Raw genomic sequence first — 19077 nt, 5'->3', positions numbered from 1 at the left:
TCAGAGCTGCCTCTCCCGGCCCTTTAAACCCCCTCCGGCTTTAAATCTTTTTCTCTGTGATAAATGGCATCGACAGGCATAGCCTAACCTACCTCATGAGGTTGCTGTGAGGAAGAAACTGAGGTGAGGAGAATAACGTAGACCTCTTACGTTAACGTAAGTAAGGCTGTTGGGGTGAGGATTAAATGTGTGGCTGTGAAGAAAGGTAATGCAATCTTAGGATGCATTCACAGAAGCCTTGTGTCCAGATCACGGGAGGTGGTCGTTCCGCTCTGTTCTGCTATGGTCTGGCCTTGCCTGGAGTCCTGTGTCCAGTTTGGGGCACCACATTTTAGGAAGGGTGTTGACAAGCTCGAGTGTGTCCAGAAGAGGGCAACCAGGATGGTGAGAGGGTTGGAATCCAAGTCTTATGAGGAAAGGCTGAAAGAGTTGGGTCTGTTTAGCCTGGGAAAGAGAAGGCTTAGAGGGGACACGATTGCAGTCTTCATGTATCTGAAAGGCTGTCATGTGGAAGATGGAGCGGATCTATTCTCTCTAGATCCGGATTGCAGGACTAGATCTAATGGGTGGAAATTACAAGGGAGTCGTTACCGGCTAAATATCCGGAGAAACTTCCTAACGGTAAGAGTGGTTGAGCAGTGGAACAGACTGCCTTGGGAGGTGGTGGATGCTCCTTCGCTGGACGTTTTGAAGTGGAGGCTGGACGACCATCTTTTGGGGATGTTGTAGGTATATCTTTCGGCTATGCTCCTGCAGAGTGCAGGGGGTCGGACTAGATGACCTGCAAGGTACCTTCCAACTCTAACATTCTATGATTCTATAATCTCTTTTTTAAACTGTCCTGTAGGGATTTTAAAAAGGTCAGGAACCTTTGGCTATATCTCTGATATTCTGAGTCTAGTGGGACATTTAAGAACGAACAAAGTTTTATTCTGGGCATAAGCTTTCAGAAGTGTGCATACCCAGGATAAAACTTTGTTGGTCTTCAAAGTGCCACTGGACTCAGACTTTGCTGTCGGATGTTCTGTTAGACGTCTGTCCTTTTTTGCTTTTCCAGGGTACAGCAAAGGATCGCAGTTTTGGTGACATGAAATTCAAGCAGTGCCCCACCGAAAACATGGCACGAGAACACTTTAAAAAACACGGCGCGGAGCATTACTGGGACCTGGCTCTGAGCCAGTCAGTGTTGGAATCCACAGACTGAAGGCCCCTTCCCCGAGCCCCTTTTCGGCATTTGCTGTGTGTAACGTCGTGCACGAGAATGTGGCTGAAACCTCGGACAGGCCCCCCCCACCCCTCGAGTTCCTCCTCACCATAAGATGCCCACGAGGAAAAGAAATCTCTTTCATAGGTGAAAACCACACACGCAGACACCCCTCCGGGCCTTTTTGGACTAAACCAGTTTGTGGATCTTGATGTGTGTGCTACTGCTTTGAGGCCCTGGAAAGCGGAGACTCATTTTCCAGCTGTGCCTTGTTTCCTTTCCAACTCCTCGGGGCTCTAAAGAGGAGGCGGCCCCCATGGGCTTTCCCTCCCGGTTCAGGAGATGGGGACGGGGCGTGAGGTGAGCACAGGAGGGAGAGGGGAGGATTGAAGAGCGGGGTGGAGCTGCAGGCTCCGGTGGAGAGGCGGCTGCGGCTCCCGGCATGGGAAATGTACAGCAGAATAGGAGCTGGGGATTTAGCCCACATCCTACATTTACGGAATAAACTCTTTTTTTTTTTGTAAGAAGTTAAAAACGTTTTGTTCACTTGATGCTTTGGACAGTTGGTGGGTGGGGAGGGGAGTTGCATGCTCTTATTAGAGATCCCAAGTCCCCCCGGGAGTCCCCCGCCGGCAAGGTAAGTGCTACTTGGCAACCCTAGTTCTTATGTAGATGACACTTCTAACCCTGTGGGAGGTTTCTCCCGTTGAGCTTCAATGGAAGAAGCCTCCCTCAGGAAGTGCCATCTGCATAAGAACATAAGAGAAGCCACGTTGGATCAGACCAGTGGGCCCTCCAGTCCAACACTCTGTGTCACACAGTGGCCAAAAATACCAGATGCCCTCAGGAGGTCCATCAGCAGGGCCAGAACTCCAGAAGCCCTTCCACTCTTGCCCCCCCCCAAAGCACCAAGAAGACAGAGCATCACTGCCCCCAGACAAGAACAGAAGAGGAGCCACGTTGGATCAGACCAGTGGGCCCTCCAGTCCAACGGTCTATGTCACACAGTGGCCAAAACCCAGGTATCGTCAGGAGGTCCATCAGCAGGGCCAGAACTCCAGAAGCCCTTCCACTCTTGCCCCCCCCAAAGCACCAAGAAGACAGAGCATCACTGCCCCAGACATAAGAACAGAAGAGGAGCCATGGTGGATCAGGCCAATGGCCCATCCAGTCCAACACTCGTTGCCATGCAGCGGCCAAAAATACCAGGGGCCCTCGGGGTCCGCCAGCAGGGCCAGAACTCCAGGAGCCCTCCCACTGCAGAACCCCAGGGGCCCTCCCACTGTCCCCCCCCCCCCCAAGCACCAAGAAGACAGAGCATCACTGCCCCAGACATAAGAACATGACAGAGGTTCCCAAACTTATTTGGCCTACCGCCCCCTTTTCAGAAAAAAAATTACTCTGCATCCCCTGGACATCTACCTGCAAGAAGTGGACAAAAAGATGGAGTTTATGGATCTGCACCTGGATCATTCCAGCCCACCTGGATTGTTCCAGCGCCCCCCAGGGGGCGGTATTGCCCACTCTGGGAACTAGTGAAAGAGAAGCCATGTTGGAGCGGGCCAATGGCTCATCCAGTTGAACACTCTGTGACACACAGTGGCCAAAAATACCGGGGGCCATCAGGAGGTCCCTCAGCAGGGACAGAACCCCAGAAGCCCTCCCAGTTTGGCTCCCCCAAGCACCAAGAAGACAGAGCATCACTGCCCCACAGTGTTGCATCTATACCTTGTGCACTTGCCTGTGTTGAACCTCATTTGCCATGTGGATGCCCACTCACCTAGTCTTGACAGACCCCTTTGGAGCGCCTCACAGTCCTTCGTGGTTCTCACTGCCCTGAACAAAGTGCCAATGGCAAACTTAGCCACTTCACTGCTTGGTGTCGTGGTGAAGTGCGCGGACTCTAATCTGGGAGACCTGGGTTTGATTCCCCACTCCTCCACTTGCACCTGGCTAGATGTCCTTGGGCAAGCCGTAGTTCTGATAAGAGCTGTTCTTGAAAAAGAGCAGTTTCTGTCAGAGCTCTCAGCCCCACCGACCTCACAGGGTGTCTGTTGTGGGGAGGGGAAGGGAAAGGAGTTTGTAAGCCGCTCTGAGACTCCTTTGGGTAGTGAAGGGCAGAGTATAAATCCAATCCTTTCTTTCTTTTCTTCCTTCCTTCCTTTCTTGTATGTAGTGGTTAAGTGTGTGGACTCTAATCTGGGAGAACCGGATTTGATTCCCCACTCCTCCACTTGCACCTGGCTAGATGTCCTTGGGCAAGCCGTAGTTCTGATAAGAGCTGTTCTTGAAAAAGAGCAGTTTCTGTCAGAGCTCTCAGCCCCACCGACCTCACAGGGTGTCTGTTGTGGGGAGGGGAAGGGAAAGGAGTTTGTGAGCTGCTCTGAGACTCCTCTGGGTAGTGAAGGGCGGGGTATGAATCCAATCTCCTCTTCTTCCTCTTCTTCCTCCCAGGGTGTCTGTTGTGGGGAGGGGAAGGGAAAGGAGATTGGAAGCCCCTTGAGACTCCTTTGGGTAGTGAAGGGCGGGGGATAAATCCAATCTCTTCTTCCTCTTCTTCCTTTTCTTCCTCACAGGGAGTCTGTTGTGGGGAGGGGGAAGGGAAAGGAGTTTGTAAGCCGCTCTGAGACTCCTTTGGGTAGTGAAGGGCAGAGTATAAATCCAATCCTTTCTTTTCTTCCTTCCTTTCTTGTATGTAGTGGTTAAGTGTGTGGACTCTAATCTGGGTGAACCGGATTTGTTTCCCCACTCCTCCACTTGCACCTGGCTAGATGTCCTTGGGCAAGCCGTAGTTCTGATAAGAGCTGTTCTTGAAAAAGAGCAGTTTCTGTCAGAGCTCTCAGCCCCACCGACCTCACAGGGTGTCTGTTGTGGGGAGGGGAAGGGAAAGGAGTTTGTGAGCCGCTCTGAGACTCCTCTGGGTAGTGAAGGGCGGGGTATGAATCCAATCTCTTCTCTTCTTCTTACTCCCAACTCCAAATCATTAATGAACAAGTTAAAAAGCACCAGGCCTGGTAGTGAACCCCGTTGTACCCCATTGCTTACCACCTTCCACTGTGAGAACTGCCCATTTATACTCACTCTCTGTTGCCTGTTAGCCAGTTTTTAACCCACAAGTCTGCTGAGTTGACTTAGGAGCCATTGATGAGGAACTTTATCAAAATCTTTCTGGACGTCTAGGTAAAACAACATGGACTTGTCCCCGTGCTTGCTCACCCCCTAACCACTACACCATCAAGGATGTCCAGGGTTGCTATGCAGAGGCAGGTACTAGAAGAACACCAGTGTTGGGAGGGGCTGTGGCTCAGTGGCAGAGCCTCTGCTCGCCATGCAAAAAGTCCCAGGTTCAATCCCCGACATCTCCAGTTAAAAGGACCAGGCAGGAGGTGCTGTGGAAGTCCTCTGCTTGGGACCTGGGGAGCGGCTGCAAGTCTGAGTAGACAATACTGACTTTGATGGACCAGGGGTCTGATGCAATATAAGGCAGGTTCATGTGTTTGTCTCTTGGCTTTTTTTTTTAATTTAATTTTTTTTATTATATATTCAGAATATTAACATATACAACAATTTCTGTAATAAATATTTCAGAGTAAGTAATTTGTAAGTAATGGTAGAGAATAATTGAAACATTGTACATTTAAAGACATTAATACAAGTATATAGCTTTAGAATACTATACAATCAAGAGCAACTGTTACAAGTGATTATGTAGAGATTCTTTTTTGATGTTCTACTTTAAAAGTTTTAAATGACCTTGCTACCTGAAAACCCTGATCCAGTTGCGACTGAGCAATGTTTTATGATATGGGTTTTCAGAACCATTTCAAGTATTCTTTCCAAGATGGAGGTATGTATTCTTCCTCCGATAGATAAGACAGAATTGGAAACCACTTTGCACTGAACGTCTTGGATGAGTTATTTTTCATGTAAGTACCAGTTTTATCAGTTATACTCTCGAGGACATATTGGTCCCATAACTTTCTGAACCAGGTGTGGATGTCAGGGGTATTCTTGTCTTTCCACATTGAAGCTATAGAGACTCTTGCAGTGTACAGCATTGTTTCTAGCGTATTTTTATTGTGATGTTGCTTGATCTGATTCGGCCATAACTCTAATAATAGACTTTTAGGATCGAGTGTTAGGTCAATATCTAAGATCTGTTTTATTTTATTTATTACTTCTATCCAAAAGGATTTATTTTTGTACATTGCCACCAGCAATGTGCAAATGATCCCAGTACACCACAGCCTTTCCAACATTTTGGTGAATATGTAGATGACATATGTGAGATAGTTTGAGGTGTTAAGTACCATCTTGTTATGATTTTAAGTTTTTGGATTTTTAACCCAATATGGTTGCCATAAGCTGGCTGTGACTTGCCAACGGCCGAATGACCTCTAAAATGTCCTGTTCATTTAACAGCCTTGCTATGCTCCTGCAAACCGGGTTGCAGTCTTAATGTTGCTGAACTGAATCTCGCTAAGAAAACTTTTACTGCTTTGGGATTGCCGGGCCAGTACCAAAGACAGCAAGAGGACTGCTCTTCTCCCCCCCCCCCCCAAGCTTTTCCCAAGAACCTTCTCCCCTTTTACTGTCACCATATCAAACACTTGGTGTAAAAACCAAACTCTGAGGTCTGGAGGATGCTGCCATGGATGGAGGGCCTGGCGCTCCAGTTCTTGTTATGGGAAAGATAGAAAAATGGCACTGAGGCGCCCACTGCATGCTGGGAGCAGCCAGCTTAGCCAAAGGGAGCGCAAGGGATTCTGGGAAAACACCTGTGCCAACAGTGAATCCCCCTTGGCCGCGAACAAATACCGCGCATGCGCACAGCTAGTTGTCATTTTAGCGCTTGCGCAGAAAGCCGTTCGGGTTCGTTTTCCCTCGACCAACAGAAGCCGCTAAAACCGCGCGCGTCAGACCGTCCTCTTCTTTTGTGCGCATGCGCCGGTTACCTCAGGCCCGTTTCCCCCCCCCCCCAAGCATGCGCTCTGACTATTTTGTGCTACGTGAGGCAGGGCAAGCGAAAATGGCGGCTGGCGGGTTGTCAAACCAGTCGCAATTTTCGAGCAGTTGATGGGAGGAAGGAGACCGGAAACCGTTGAGCGGGAGGGCAAGGCTGCCGGTTAACCTGCCCCTTAAACTCAGGGTCGAGGCAGCGGCAGGCGCGTGAAAGGGGCGCGAGAGAAGTGGCTGTGCGTCACCTTCCCCTCTTGTCTCCATGCCACCTCTTCTGTTGCCATTGGCCGCGCTGCTCCTCAGCTGTCTTCTGATTGGAAGGGAGCGTGGAGGGCGGGGCGGAACCTCGCGGTCCTGCGACCTTCCGATTGGTAGCCTTGCGAGAGCGCGCGCAGGCCCGGGCCAATAGCAAGGCGAGGAGTGCCAGCGTTTGATCGGTCGCCCTGCCCTTTGATCTGAAAGGAGGGGCGTTGCTGTGGGCGACCGCGCTCTCCCGAGGGGGCGGGCCGAAACGCTCTGGAAGGGTCCATTGCAGGGTCGCGGGGGGGGCTTCACAAGGGCGGAGAGAAAGTGTCCTGTCCCCCGAGGGGATTGGGTGCCAGGGCATTGCATTGCAGTGCTTGCCTGGAAAGGAAGGGGGCGGGGAGGAGCGCTGTCCACGCACAGCAGCAACGCCTTCTTGACCTCGAGCGTCCCTAGCGGAGGACCTGCAGCCAGTCTCCGGGGAGCAGCGGCTGCCACGAGCCCAGTAACATCTCGAGCAGCGTTGGGAACTGCTGCTGCTCCTCCAAGCGCGGCCTCTGGCGAATAAGTCCCCTCCTCCCTTCCCGAAACAAAACAAAACCCGATAAAAGGCTCCTTTGCAACCAGGTGGAGGCGCGGCAGAGGCGAACTTGCACGAGGGTTGCAAAGAGAAGCCTCCCGGGGCCCAGCACCGATCCCAGCCACGCTCGCGACGGGCTTGTCAGGAACGCCCCCGGGCGGCGAAACCCCCCGCCGGCTCTGAAGCCGCCGCCCCGTGTCACTACCCCCTATATATCTTTAGGAGGTAGTGCCCGTGTGCGCCTGCGTCCCGGTCCCCCTGCGCCTGCGCTGTGGAGGCGCGCGGGGAGGCGGAGGAGGAGGGGGGCGTGTCCCGGCGCGAGCGCGAGCGGGCTGGCCGGCGTCTGCGCCTGCGCCCCCCCCGCTCCCTCCCTCCCCCTCGGTATAGGTGGAAGAACAAATAAGTTCACAGATTTAAATTGTATTGCATACTGAAAATGGAGTTCCGAATGAGGAACTTGCGACCGAAGGGGAGGGAAGATGGCGGCCGGCGGCGGAGGCAGCGGCGGTGGGGGAGGGAAGGCCTCGTCCTCGTCGTCGTCTTCGTCGTCCTCCTCCTCGGCGGCGGCGGCGGTGGGGACGGCGCCGGCCCTGCTGGAGGCGACGCTGGAGAGGAAGCTGCAGGCCCTGACCAACACCATGGAGTCCATCCAGGGCCTCTCCTCCTGGTGCCTGGAGAACAAGCGGCACCACGGCGCCATCGTCCACCTCTGGATGAAGGCCATGCGCAGAGGTGAGCCCCGCCACTCGGCCCCCGCCGCCCGCCTCTTTGGGCCCGCGGGTAGACTGCGCCCGCGACGGGAGGCGCTCCTGGCCCGCCCACCGCGCTGGAGTAGAGCTCTTTTGCCCGGGGGTAGACTGCCTCGGCCCGGGGAGGCTCTCCTGGGGATTCCTTTGTGGCAGCCAGCTCCGCTACAGAGCTCTTTTGGCAGGAGGTAGACTGCCTCTGGTAGGGGAGGCTCTCCTGGGGACCGCCTTGTGGCAGGGAGCTCCGCTACAGAGCTCTTTTGCCAGGAGGTAGACTGCCTCTGGTAGGGGAGGCTCTCCTGGGGACCGCCTTGTGGCAGGGAGCTCCGCTACAGAGCTCTTTTGCCAGGAGGTAGACTGCCTCTGGTAGGGGAGGCTCTCCTGGGGACCGCCTTGTGGCAGGGAGCTCCGCTACAGAGCTCTTTTGCCAGGAGGTAGACTGCCTCTGGTAGGGGAGGCTCTCCTGGGGACCGCCTTGTGGCAGGGAGCTCCGCTACAGAGCTCTTTTGCCAGGAGGTAGACTGCCTCTGGTAGGGGAGGCTCTCCTGGGGACCGCCTTGTGGCAGGGAGCTCCGCTACAGAGCTCTTTTGCCAGGAGGTAGACTGCCTCTGGTAGGGGAGGCTCTCCTGGGGACCGCCTTGTGGCAGGGAGCTCCGCTACAGAGCTCTTTTGCCAGGAGGTAGACTGCCTCTGGTAGGGGAGGCTCTCCTGGGGACCGCCTTGTGGCAGGGAGCTCCGCTACAGAGCTCTTTTGCCAGGAGGTAGACTGCCTCTGGTAGGGGAGGCTCTCCTGGGGACCGCCTTGTGACAGGCAGGCCCACCCACCACACTGGAGAGCTCTCTGGCCCAGAGGTAGGCTGCCTCAGCCAGGGGAGGCTCTCCTGGGGATTCCACTACAGAGCTCTTTAGTAGACTGCCTCGGCCAGGATAGGCTCTCCTGGGGATTCCTTTGTGGCAGGCAGCTCCGTTACAGAGCTCTTTTGCCCAGAGGTAGACTGCCTCGGCCAGGGGAGGCTCTCCTGGGGATCGTCTTGTGGCAGGCAGGCCCGCCCACTGCGCTGGAGAGCTCTCTGGCCCAGAGGTGGACTGCCTCGGCCAGGGGAGGCTCTCCTGGGGATTCCTTGTGGCAGGCAGCTCTGCTACAGAGCTCTTTTGCCCAGAGGTAGACTGCCTCGGCCAGGGGAGGCTCTCCTGGGGATTCCACTACAGAGCTCTTTAGTAGACTGCCTCAGCCAGGGGAGGCTCTCCTGGGGATTCCATGTGGCAGGCAGCTCCGCCAACTCCGCTACACAGCTTTTTTGCCTAGCGGTAGACTGCCTCTGCATGAGGAGGCTTTCCCGCAGCCGCCTTCTGGCAGGCAACTCCACTACAGAGCTCTTTTGCCTGGAGGTAGACTGCCTCTGCACAGGAAGACTCTCCTGCGACCAGCAGCAGCTACACTCTCCTGCGGCAGCTACACTAACCCCGCTACAGAGTTCTCTTACCTAGAGGTTAACTGCTTTTTGTGAGAGGAGGCTCTCCTGGGACCGTTGTCTGGCAGGCAGGCCCACCCACCTTGCTGGAGAGGTTTTTTGCCCAGAGGTAGACTGCCTCTGCAAGGGGGAGGCTCTCTGGGGAACGTCTTGTGACAGGCAGGTCCAGTGGCCTTGCTACAGAGCTCTTTTGCTTGTTTCTGCCTCTGCGAGGGGAGGCTCTCCCAGGACCATCTTGTGACAAGGAGGTACACCAGCCCTGCTGTACAGCTCTTTCACCTACAGCTAGACTGTTTCTGCATTGGGAGGCTCTCCTGGGACTGCCTTCTGGCAGGCAGTTCCACCAGCCTTGTTGTAGAGTTCTTTTTGCCTAGAGGTAGAGTGCCTCTGGACCGAGATCGTCTTGTGGCAGGCAGTTCCACCAACCCGGCTATAGATCTCTTTCGTTTAGAGGTAGACTGCCTCTGCATGGGGAGGCTCTTCTGGAACCGTCTTGTGGCAGAGAGGTTCACCAGCCCGCCGTACAGGTCTTTTGCCTAGAGGTAGACTGCCTCTGCACCGGGAAGCTCTCCTGGAACCACCTTGTGCCAGGCGGTTCCGCCAGCTCTGCTGTAGGGTTTTTTTGCCTAGAGGTAGATTGCCTCTGCAGGGAGAGGCTCTCCCAGGACCATCTTATGGCAGTCAGGTTCATCAGTCCGCTGTAGAGCTCTTTTGATTAAAGGTAGATAGTCTCTGGATAGGTAGTGTTTTGTGGCAGGCAGTTCCCCTAGCCCTTGCAGTAGAGCTCTTTTGCCCAGTGGTAGACTGCCTCTGCAAGTGGAGGCTCTCCTAGAGCCCTCTTGTGGCAGGCAGGTCACCCCGCCCCACCATACAGCTCTTTTGCTTAGAGGTTGACTGTCTTTGCAGGCTGATAGGGATTGAACAAAAAACAGCTCCTCCAGCTAGGTCCTCCTAGGACAGGCTTGTGGTAGGCGGTTCCACTAGCCCCATTGGACAACTCTTTTGTGTAGAGGTAGAGTGCCTCTGGATGGGGAGGCACTCCTGGGACCATCTTCCACTAGTTCTCCTATAGAGCTCTTTTGCAATAGACGTCTGGTGCCTCTGGATGGGTAGGCTCCATCCTTGTCAGAGCAGCTGTGAGTGGATCCCTCCCTGTCAGTCTTGAAGCAGCGGCTGGACAAACCCTGGTCAGGGAGGCTCTAGGCTGATCTTGCATTGAGCAGGGGGCTGGACTAGATGACCTGTAGAGCCCCTTCCAGCTCTGTGATTCTGTGGTCATCTCCTGCATTGCTTTACTCCATTCCAATGCATCTGACGGAAGTGTGCTTGCACGCGAAACCTTACACCTCGAGTAAAGCTTTGTTGGTCTTAAAGGTGCCACTGAACCCGAAGAAAGAAGATGTTTAGTGTGCTCTGTGACGTTTGTGTAGGGTGAGTTTCAAAGTTGTTTCCACTTGATTCGTTTAGGAGCCTCTCAACAGCCCGTGAAGGGGGACTAGAGGGGGGGGGGGTGCAGCGAGTCATCTCTTGCAGAGATTGTCTTGGATGTCTGTGAGTTAGCAGGGTCCTGTTTATTTCCTGCAGTGCATATGCTGTTCCTTTTAAAGCATCCAGGGATTATTATGTGTGTGCAGTTCGATCTCTCTCTCTCTCTCTCTCTCTCTCTCTCTCTCTCTCTCTCTCTCTCTCTCTCTCTCTCTCTCTGTTTTCCATCTCTGGAGTCACAGAATGTGGTTAGGGCATCGCTTGGAAGGGGCCATATAGGACATCTAGTCCAACCCCCTGTTCAGTGCCGGATGATAGCATTCTTAGTGCTTATGGAGGGGCTGAAAGATCTTTTGTCGCATGTGTTTTCTTCAGCGGTCTCTGCAACGGACTGAGACAGTGGGACAAAGGGAGTGGTGTAGAAGGATTTGGGGTGTCCGCAGAGTTGCCCTTTCCAGTTGGATTTGGAAAGTTTTGCCCTTTCCCCTTGGATTTGGAAAAGCGTGTGCCCTTTTCAGTTGGATTTGGAGAGTGTTGCTTATGAGTAAACATGCAGTGCGCCTGGCTGTTGGTCTTCCAGCACGTCTCACGTGTTTGAAGAACTTTGTATTCATTGCCGATCTCGTTGCTTGGGGGACAGTGTGAAAGGAGAGACAAAAAAGGGGGGGGGGGGATATACCGGTGCATTCGTATGTGTGGAGGAGTCGGTCTGCCTGCTTATAAAATGTACACTAAATAAAGTGCGGAAGATATGTTGTGGTGGTAACCCCGTCAACAGCCTGGCGAGGTTGGCCAGTATATGCAGAAACTGGGGGGAAGTTTGGCTGGTCCGAGGCCATCTGGCAGCTTCAGCGGTGAGAGGGAGATTCGAATTTGGGGTCTTGCAGGATTGCTTTTAAGATTGTTGTGGTAATGTGATACCTGCGCTGCAGAAATACGATCCCTGGGAAGCCGGCTAAATGGGACTGAAAAGGCCGTCCAGAGAATGTTATGGTTGGGTGTGGATTTGAAAGTGAGCCTCCTCCCAGTCTGAAGGATTCGGGGCTCTACTTTAACGGTACAGCCGCCTGCAGAAGCAAATGATGCGCTCAAGGGATTGGCTGGAGGGGGCTCACAATGCCGTACGCAGATTTCTGGAAAAGTTCAGCAGAGCTTTTTTAGGGCTGAAGGTTCCATTTTCCTTTTGCAAAATAAGAAGCAGGTGGCGTTCCTGAGGGAGCACAAGTAGTTTAAGCCTTTGTTTGCAGATGATGGTTACTGAGAAAGGCTACTGAGATCTGTTTTTAAAATGTCAGTATGCCCTCTTTCCATCCACGCACAAAAAATCTCAGCTTCCCTTGTACTTGATGGGATCTGATGTGGGGGCAAACAGACCAAGAAAGGGATCTTGGGGTGGTCGTGGATATCTTGATGAAAATGAGCGCGGCTGCTGTGGAAAAGGCGCATTCCGTGCGGGCCATAATTAGAACAGGAACGGAGAATAAAACTGCCGCTATCCTATTGCCTTTACACAAATCGATGGTGAGACCACAGATGGAATATTGTGTGCTGTTCTGATCACCAAACCTGAACAAAGGTATTGTATATGGCTCAGGTGGGTAGCGGTCTTGGTCTTCTTGAAGCAACAAAACAAAGTTTGAGTCCAGAGGCACCTTTAAGACCAACAAAGTTTTATTCTGGGTATCTTTGTTCTATTGTATAGGGTTGTGTAGCATAGAAAAAAGGCAAGTAAGGAGAGACCTGATAGAGGTCTATAAAATGATGTATGGTGTGAAGAGAGTGGACAGGATACGTTTGTCAGTTTGGTGTCGTGGTTAAGTGCGCGGACTCTAATCTGGGAGAACCGGGTTTGATTCCCCCACTCCTACACTTGCACCTGGCTGGATGATCTTGGGCATGCCGTAGTTCTGATAAGAGCTGTTCTTGAAAAAGAGCCGTTTCTGTCAGAGCTCTCTCAGCCCCACCTGCCTCACAGGGTGTGTCTGTTGTGGGGAGGGGGAGGGAAAGGAGTTTGTAAGCTGCTCTGAGTGAAGGGCGGGGTATAAATCCAATCTCCTCCTCCTCCTTTTCTCCCTCTGTCCTAATACTAGAACCGGAAGGTTGGGAGATTCGGGACAGACCAAAGGAAATTAAATTGTGGAACTCGCTGCCATAGGATGTGGTGACAGCCACCCACTTGGAAAGTTTTAAAATGGGGTGGACAAATTCATAGAGGGTAGGACTGTCAGTGGCTACCAATCACGACGGAAGTCTACTCCCTCGGGAGTCAAAGGTCGTATGTGTCTTTAAATGAGTTGCTGTGGAGCACGGGCAGGATGAGGCTCTTGCAGTCTTCCTGTTTGTGGGTCGGCCACTGCGTGAGACAGGGTGCTGGACTCGATGGGCCTTTGGTCTGATCCAGCAGGACTCTTCTTAGATTCTCAGACAGGGTCCTGAAGGTGGGGAATATCTAGCATTTCAAACATTGTTAAAGTACAAATATATATATTATATGTTATATATATATAATGTTATATATAATATTATATGTATATATAATAAAACACAAAGGCATATAACGATGCAAACAGGGAGCAGGGCTCGTAAGCATTAGCGAGGAAACACTAGACAGAACAAGAAAGTCTTCACTCACCGGCGGTGGGCAGCAGTAGAGGGAGACAGATGAACCTCCATGTGGAGAGAGCTCCAAAGCTTCGACACCACGACCAAGAAGGCCCCGTCTCAGGTCGTGTACTGTCTAGCCGCAGGTGACCAGAGTGGACCGATAGGTTCATCTGAGAGTAGGTGGTCCTGAATGAATGCTGGCCCCAGTCCCATGGGGCTTCAAAGGCCCATGTCAGCGCCTTGAATAGGGCCTGGAAGCAAATGGGGAGCCAGTGTGGGTGGAGCAGTGCTGGAGCACTGAGGTTCACTTCAGCCAGTATTCTGACCGCTTCTGAACAGTCTTCAAGGGCAGCCCCACAGAGAGCGTGTTGTGGCAGTCTTGATCCAGATGTTGCCATCACGTGCCCCACAGTGGTAAGATCTTTCTCACTAGCCAAAGCTGGGGAAAGGCACCCAGGCCCAGCAGAACCCCCCAGTGGTACTCCATTGTAAGCTTTCCTGGGATAAAATCTGCTTTGTCAGCTGCAGCATTGCTTCTGCAGTAGGGAGACCAAGAAGCCCTGTGAGGACTGGCTGAGGGACCTCCTGGGAAGGTTCAGTCTGGAGAAGAGGAGGCTGAGGGGGGGACATGACTGCTGAGAGGCTGTCGTTTAGAGGAGGGCAGGGAGCTGTTCCTGTGGGCAGCAGAGGAGAGGACTCGCAACCATAGGTTGAAATTAGAGATGTAAAATTTTCAGAAATTTTGAAGCTCGGAAAAACCCCCGTTTTTTTCCCAGTTTTTTCGGGGGGGAAACGGAAATTTTCGGAAAAATTGAAAAAAAAAATGCTACATTAGCAGTTTTTTTGTCTTTTCTAGATTGAAAGTCATTCTGTTACTTTAGAACATAAAATATGACTACAGACATTTTTTCTTGGCATGACATTATCACAACTAGTATATTAAAAATATAGTGTATCCAAACAATTATTACAAACAGAATACCCACCCGCATGCAAAAACAAAACTGAAGCATTTTTGTTTTCTTGTGACAACAGCACCTCCTAAAGGAAGAAATGCGTCTTGTTCTTGCATTGGAGAGTTCAGTTTGTAACCTAGGTCTTGCTTGTCCTCCGTGCACAGAAATTAGATCAATCTGATACCATCTATATATATATATATTAGAAATGATTTGGAAAATATTTGAACACCTTGTCTTAAAATATTTTATTCATCATGTTAAAATAAAACGTTCCATAATCAATTTTTTTCTTTTCTTTTTTCAATTTTTCAGAAAAAAACAAAAAAGGCTTCAGGAAAAAAATGGGGGGAAAACGTTTCCCCCCCGAATTTTTCCGGTTTTTTCCCGGGCCTTCACATCTCTAGTTGAAATTAAGGGTGGGATGGTACCGGCTGGATCTTAGGGAAAACTTTTTTTACAGTCAGAGTTGTGCCGTGCTGGAATCAGCTGCCCGGGGAGAGTGGTGAGCTCCCCCTCCCTGGCAGTCTTGAAGCAGCGGCTGGACAAACCCTTGTCAGGGAGGCTCTGGAGCAAGGGGGTTGGACTGGATGGCCTGTCTGGCCCCCTTCCAGCTCTGCGATTCTGTGACTCTATGATCACCGCACTGCACAAAAGACACAGAACAGATCTAGCCTACCCAGTTGAATTTGTGCTCCTAATGGTGGCAGGGGCCAGGCTGTCTCTGGAGCGGCAAAGGAAAAGGCAGCCTGTGAGTATCTTCATCAGTAGACAACACTTTGCATACTTCCCTCGCAACATTCCCCTCCCCCTCCTCGGCCCTTTCTGCAGGGCTGTAAGCAAGCAAGGTTTTCTGTCGTCGTACTCGATCTGAAGCGTCTGTGGGCTGTAGGGAGCGAAATAGCTTATTTTATTTGTTTGTTTGTTTGTGTTGGGTGATAGTGACATATTGAAAAAATGGTATTTAGCAGAGATAATATAGCCCAGCAGAGCCTGAGTAAAATAATTCAGACTGAGAGTCCATGTGTGATTAAAATATAAAGTTTTTACTAAATTCTAGCATGGGGAAGGGTAACTGGGATGAAAATAATAATAGAGCAAAATCTACTACATCCTGACTCTACAAAGACAAAACTAGAAGAGGGAGATTATGGCTGCTCTTCTTCTTCAGAACACCAAAGAAAGACGGGAAGAGAAGCCATAAAATGCTAATACACCTTGACACTTTAGTCCCAATCAAATTCCTAGATGAGGGAGAAAATTCCCGGGCATTCTACAGCTAAAGAACATTGGTTACATGAGAAACATGTGACTTCCTGTGAGTAACATAAAGAAACATTTAGCCCCAGATATACTGAGTGTTTTCAACTTGTAATACCCAAAAGTTCCTTTATTGCATTTATTTATTTATTTATTATTTTCAATTTGTATCCCCGCCTTGCCAGAGAGCCGGCTTTATACCCTGCCTGATCCCCTGATGGGCTCAGGGGGGCAAATCATCTTCTGCAAATGATCTCCAGTGTTCAGACCCAATAGCCAGGTGTAGCTCAGTCTTGAGATGAACCTGTGAACTTTGAAAGCTCTCAGCGTTTTGTTCTTGGGTTGTTGTTGTTTTTTTAATTCTTTTATTTGTATTGATGTCTTACATTTCATATTCATTCATAATCATTTTCATCAAGTTTACATAACCAAACATCAAATAGATCAGCCTCCCCCTTTATTATTCCCTTCCCCCCCTTTCAGAAGCGACCAGAAGAAGAAGCTTATTATCAGGGGTCATTTCATAGAAAAAGAGGTGCAGGTGCTCATTAGCATAACTCATTAGCATAACTTATTTGCATATGCCACACCCCCTGACATCACCAGAAGTGTGTTAGAAGGCAACACCCACCACTTAGGCTCCACTGGACTGTTTTGGATTGCTAGCCAATGGGGGGGGACACACGCAGATCTCTCCTCGCAGAGGAGGGAGAACTTGTACCTGAATGAAACTTGGTCTTAAAGGTGCCACTGGACTGTTTTGGACTGGGGGGTGGGGTGGGGGAGCCCTGCAGCTTACCTGGCTGCTTCTTGCTCTGACTGAGGGCTGCTGGGAGCAGGGGGTGGGGCTTGTTGCATGTGCCCGACCCCTGGGCTCTTTATGCCGAAGCTCCACTCCTGTGCGCTCCTGCAGGAAATGACCCCTGATTATATCTGTAACCATGAGCACACCCTATGGGGTTTTATCAGTACATTGTTATTGGCCAGCGTTTTGTTCTTGTGATGCCAGTTGCAGCTGCTCTCTTTTGACTTGCTTAAGTTGCCTAATTAGGTGCAAGGGCGGATAGGGACTTGGACTGTCTAGAACTGTGGTGGCTGGTAGATAGGTGGTCTCTTTCTCTTGGTCGCTGTGACCTGTTGATCTAGCAGAGGCTGGATGTATTATTTATATTGAATTAGATTCCGGTGGGTAGGCGTATTGGTCTGAAGCAGTCAAGCAAAGTTTGAGTCCAGCAGCACATTTAAGACCAACAAGGCTTAATTCTGGGTATAAGCTTTCATGTGTATCTGAAGACGTGTGCATGCAAGCGGAAGCTCATACGCAGAATTAAACTTCCTTGGTCTCAATGAAATTGCTGAGCGGTCGGGTTAGAAGGGATAAAAGGAAGTCCTTCTTCACCCAAAGAGTGATTAACATATGGAATTCACTGCCACAGGAGGTGGTGGGTGGCTATAAGCATGGACGGCTTCAAGAGGGAATTAGATAATCATATGGAGCAGAGATCTATCAGTAGCTATTAGCCACAAGGTATAGATAGAAACTCTCAGTCTGGGGCAGGTGATGCTCTGTCTTCTTGGTGCTTGGGGGGGCAACAGTGGGAGGGCTTCTAGTGTCCTGGCCCCACTGCTGGACCTCCTGATGGCCCCTGGCATTTCTGGCCACTGTGTGACACAGAGTGTTGGACTGGGTGGGCCATTGGCCTGACCCAACATTGGCTTCTCTCTTATGTTCTTATGTTAAGAGCAGAGGTCCATTAGCCACAAGGTAGAGATAGGAACTTTCGGTCTGGGGCAAGGGATGCTCTGTATTCTTGGTGCTTGGGGGGGGGGGAACAGTGGGAGGGCTTCTAGTGTTCTGGCCCCACTGCTAGACCTCCTGATAGCACCTGGTATTTTTGGCCACCGTGTGACACAGAGTGTTGAACTGGATGCGCCACTGGCCTGATCCAACATTGGCTTCTCTTACATTCCTATGTTAAGAGCTGAGGTCCATCAGGGGCTATTAGCCACAAGGTATGGAGAGGAACTCTCGCTCTGGGGCAAGGGATGCTCTGTATTCTTGGTGCTTTGGGGTGGGGGTCAACAGTGGGAGGGCTTCTAGTGTCCCCAATGGCCCCACTGCTGGACCTCCTGATGGCACCTGGTATTTTTGGCCACTGTGTGACCCAGAGTGTTGGTCTGGATGGGCCGTTGGCCTGATCCAGCATTGGCTTCTCTTATGATCTTATGCCACTGGACTCAACTTGTGTTCTATTGATTAAGACAGTTTTAGCCTACTTTTCTCCCCAGTGTAGATCTAAAACAGCTTGCCATATCATGTATTTGGCCACAACTGGGGCAACTGGAGGGGTCGCTGCGTTGAGGGCTCTGAAGTCCAATGTTTGAGGAAGTTTGAGGTTTGAGGGAGAGGCTCCAAACTCACAGGGTAGCTGCTGGAGCCTCTCCCCAAGATACCAACCAAGTTTGAAGAACATTGGACCAGGGGGTCCAATTCTACGGGCCCCCAAACAGGTTGCCCCTATCCCCTCTATTGTTCTCTATGGTGGGAAAAAGTAACTTCCCCGCACCATAGAGAACAATGGAGGGATGGGGGCAACCTGTTTGGGGGCCCGCAGAATTGGACCGCCTGGTTCAATGTTCCTGAAACATGGCGGGTATCTTGGGGAAAGGCTCCAGCAGCTACCCTGCGATTTTGGAGCCTCTCCCTCAAACCCCTTCCCCTCCAGTCCCCAGAATATACCCTATCTTTTTGCCATTGACTTCAATGGCCCATAGGATATAATGGGGTCGAACTGCGGGAAGCCGATCAGTGAATCTGATTAGGCCCGCAGCAGCCTAATTGTGAGAGATTTCTTAACATAGTGTTCCTGCCAGGGAAGCTGGGGACCCTGCCCATGAGTCTCCATTTCATCCTCACAACAACCCTGTGGGGTAGGTTAGGTAGAGAAGAGGAGATTTGGCCCGAGGTCACTCAGCCAGCAGAGTGAGAATACAAACCTGGGTCTCCCCACATCAATCTGCAACTCTGACCACTGTGCAGTGCTGCCTCTACTGATCTGTAATGTTCCAGAGGTGTTGTAATGTAATACTCAGTTTCTCAAACAAGTGTATGCCTGTCTGTTGGTCCACTTAGGAGTCTTGATCCTGGTTGTGTGGTGGGCTAGTTGTGGCAAATGGTAGGGAAGCTCAGTATTTCTGTATACAGTTGTAGGGGCTTTATTGCAATGTGCTATGGCCTGATATTATGTTCTTATTCCAGTGTGGGGTGTGTGTGGGACTTTCTAAGTTTCTAAGCAGTGTGCTAAGAAGGCAACTGTTCCTGGGGTTAGCCCAGCCCAGGGACATTGCTAGGGCGGTTCCCAGGCCTCCCTAAATTTCTGGGGAGCCCATCCCTAAATCCCACATGGGTCCACCTCCATAGATAGTGATCATGGCCTTTAAGACCAGGTTTTTATTCAGGTGCAAGCTGTCCCTCCTTCGTGAGAGAGAATCTGCATTTCCCTCTCCCCCCTCCCCCCAATGTCTACCAATCCAAAGCAGTTCAGTGGCATCTTTAAGACCAGGTTT

General features: G+C 51.3%; 2 protein-coding genes across 2 annotated transcripts in view; both read left to right on the top strand.

Moving 5' to 3' along the window:
• PRPF3 (pre-mRNA processing factor 3) overlaps nucleotides 1-1700 on the top strand; it is a 34307-nt gene extending 32607 nt beyond the window's left edge. The window contains exon 16 of the mRNA XM_015410095.1: nucleotides 1058-1700. Coding sequence (XP_015265581.1) covers nucleotides 1058-1204 — 147 coding nt within the window. The 3' untranslated portion in view covers nucleotides 1205-1700. The remainder of the gene's footprint in view (nucleotides 1-1057) is intronic.
• Nucleotides 1701-7465: 5765 nt separating this feature from the next.
• RPRD2 (regulation of nuclear pre-mRNA domain containing 2) overlaps nucleotides 7466-19077 on the top strand; it is a 95839-nt gene continuing 84227 nt past the window's right edge. Inside the window, exon 1 of the mRNA XM_015410109.1 lies at nucleotides 7466-7718. Coding sequence (XP_015265595.1) covers nucleotides 7466-7718 — 253 coding nt within the window. The remainder of the gene's footprint in view (nucleotides 7719-19077) is intronic.

This window comes from Gekko japonicus, unplaced genomic scaffold (genome assembly GCF_001447785.1).
Source record: "Gekko japonicus isolate JY-2015 unplaced genomic scaffold, Gekko_japonicus_V1.1 scaffold424, whole genome shotgun sequence".
In the NCBI taxonomy this organism is placed as follows: Eukaryota; Metazoa; Chordata; class Lepidosauria; order Squamata; family Gekkonidae; genus Gekko; species Gekko japonicus.
This window is presented reverse-complemented; position numbering and strand designations above follow the sequence as displayed.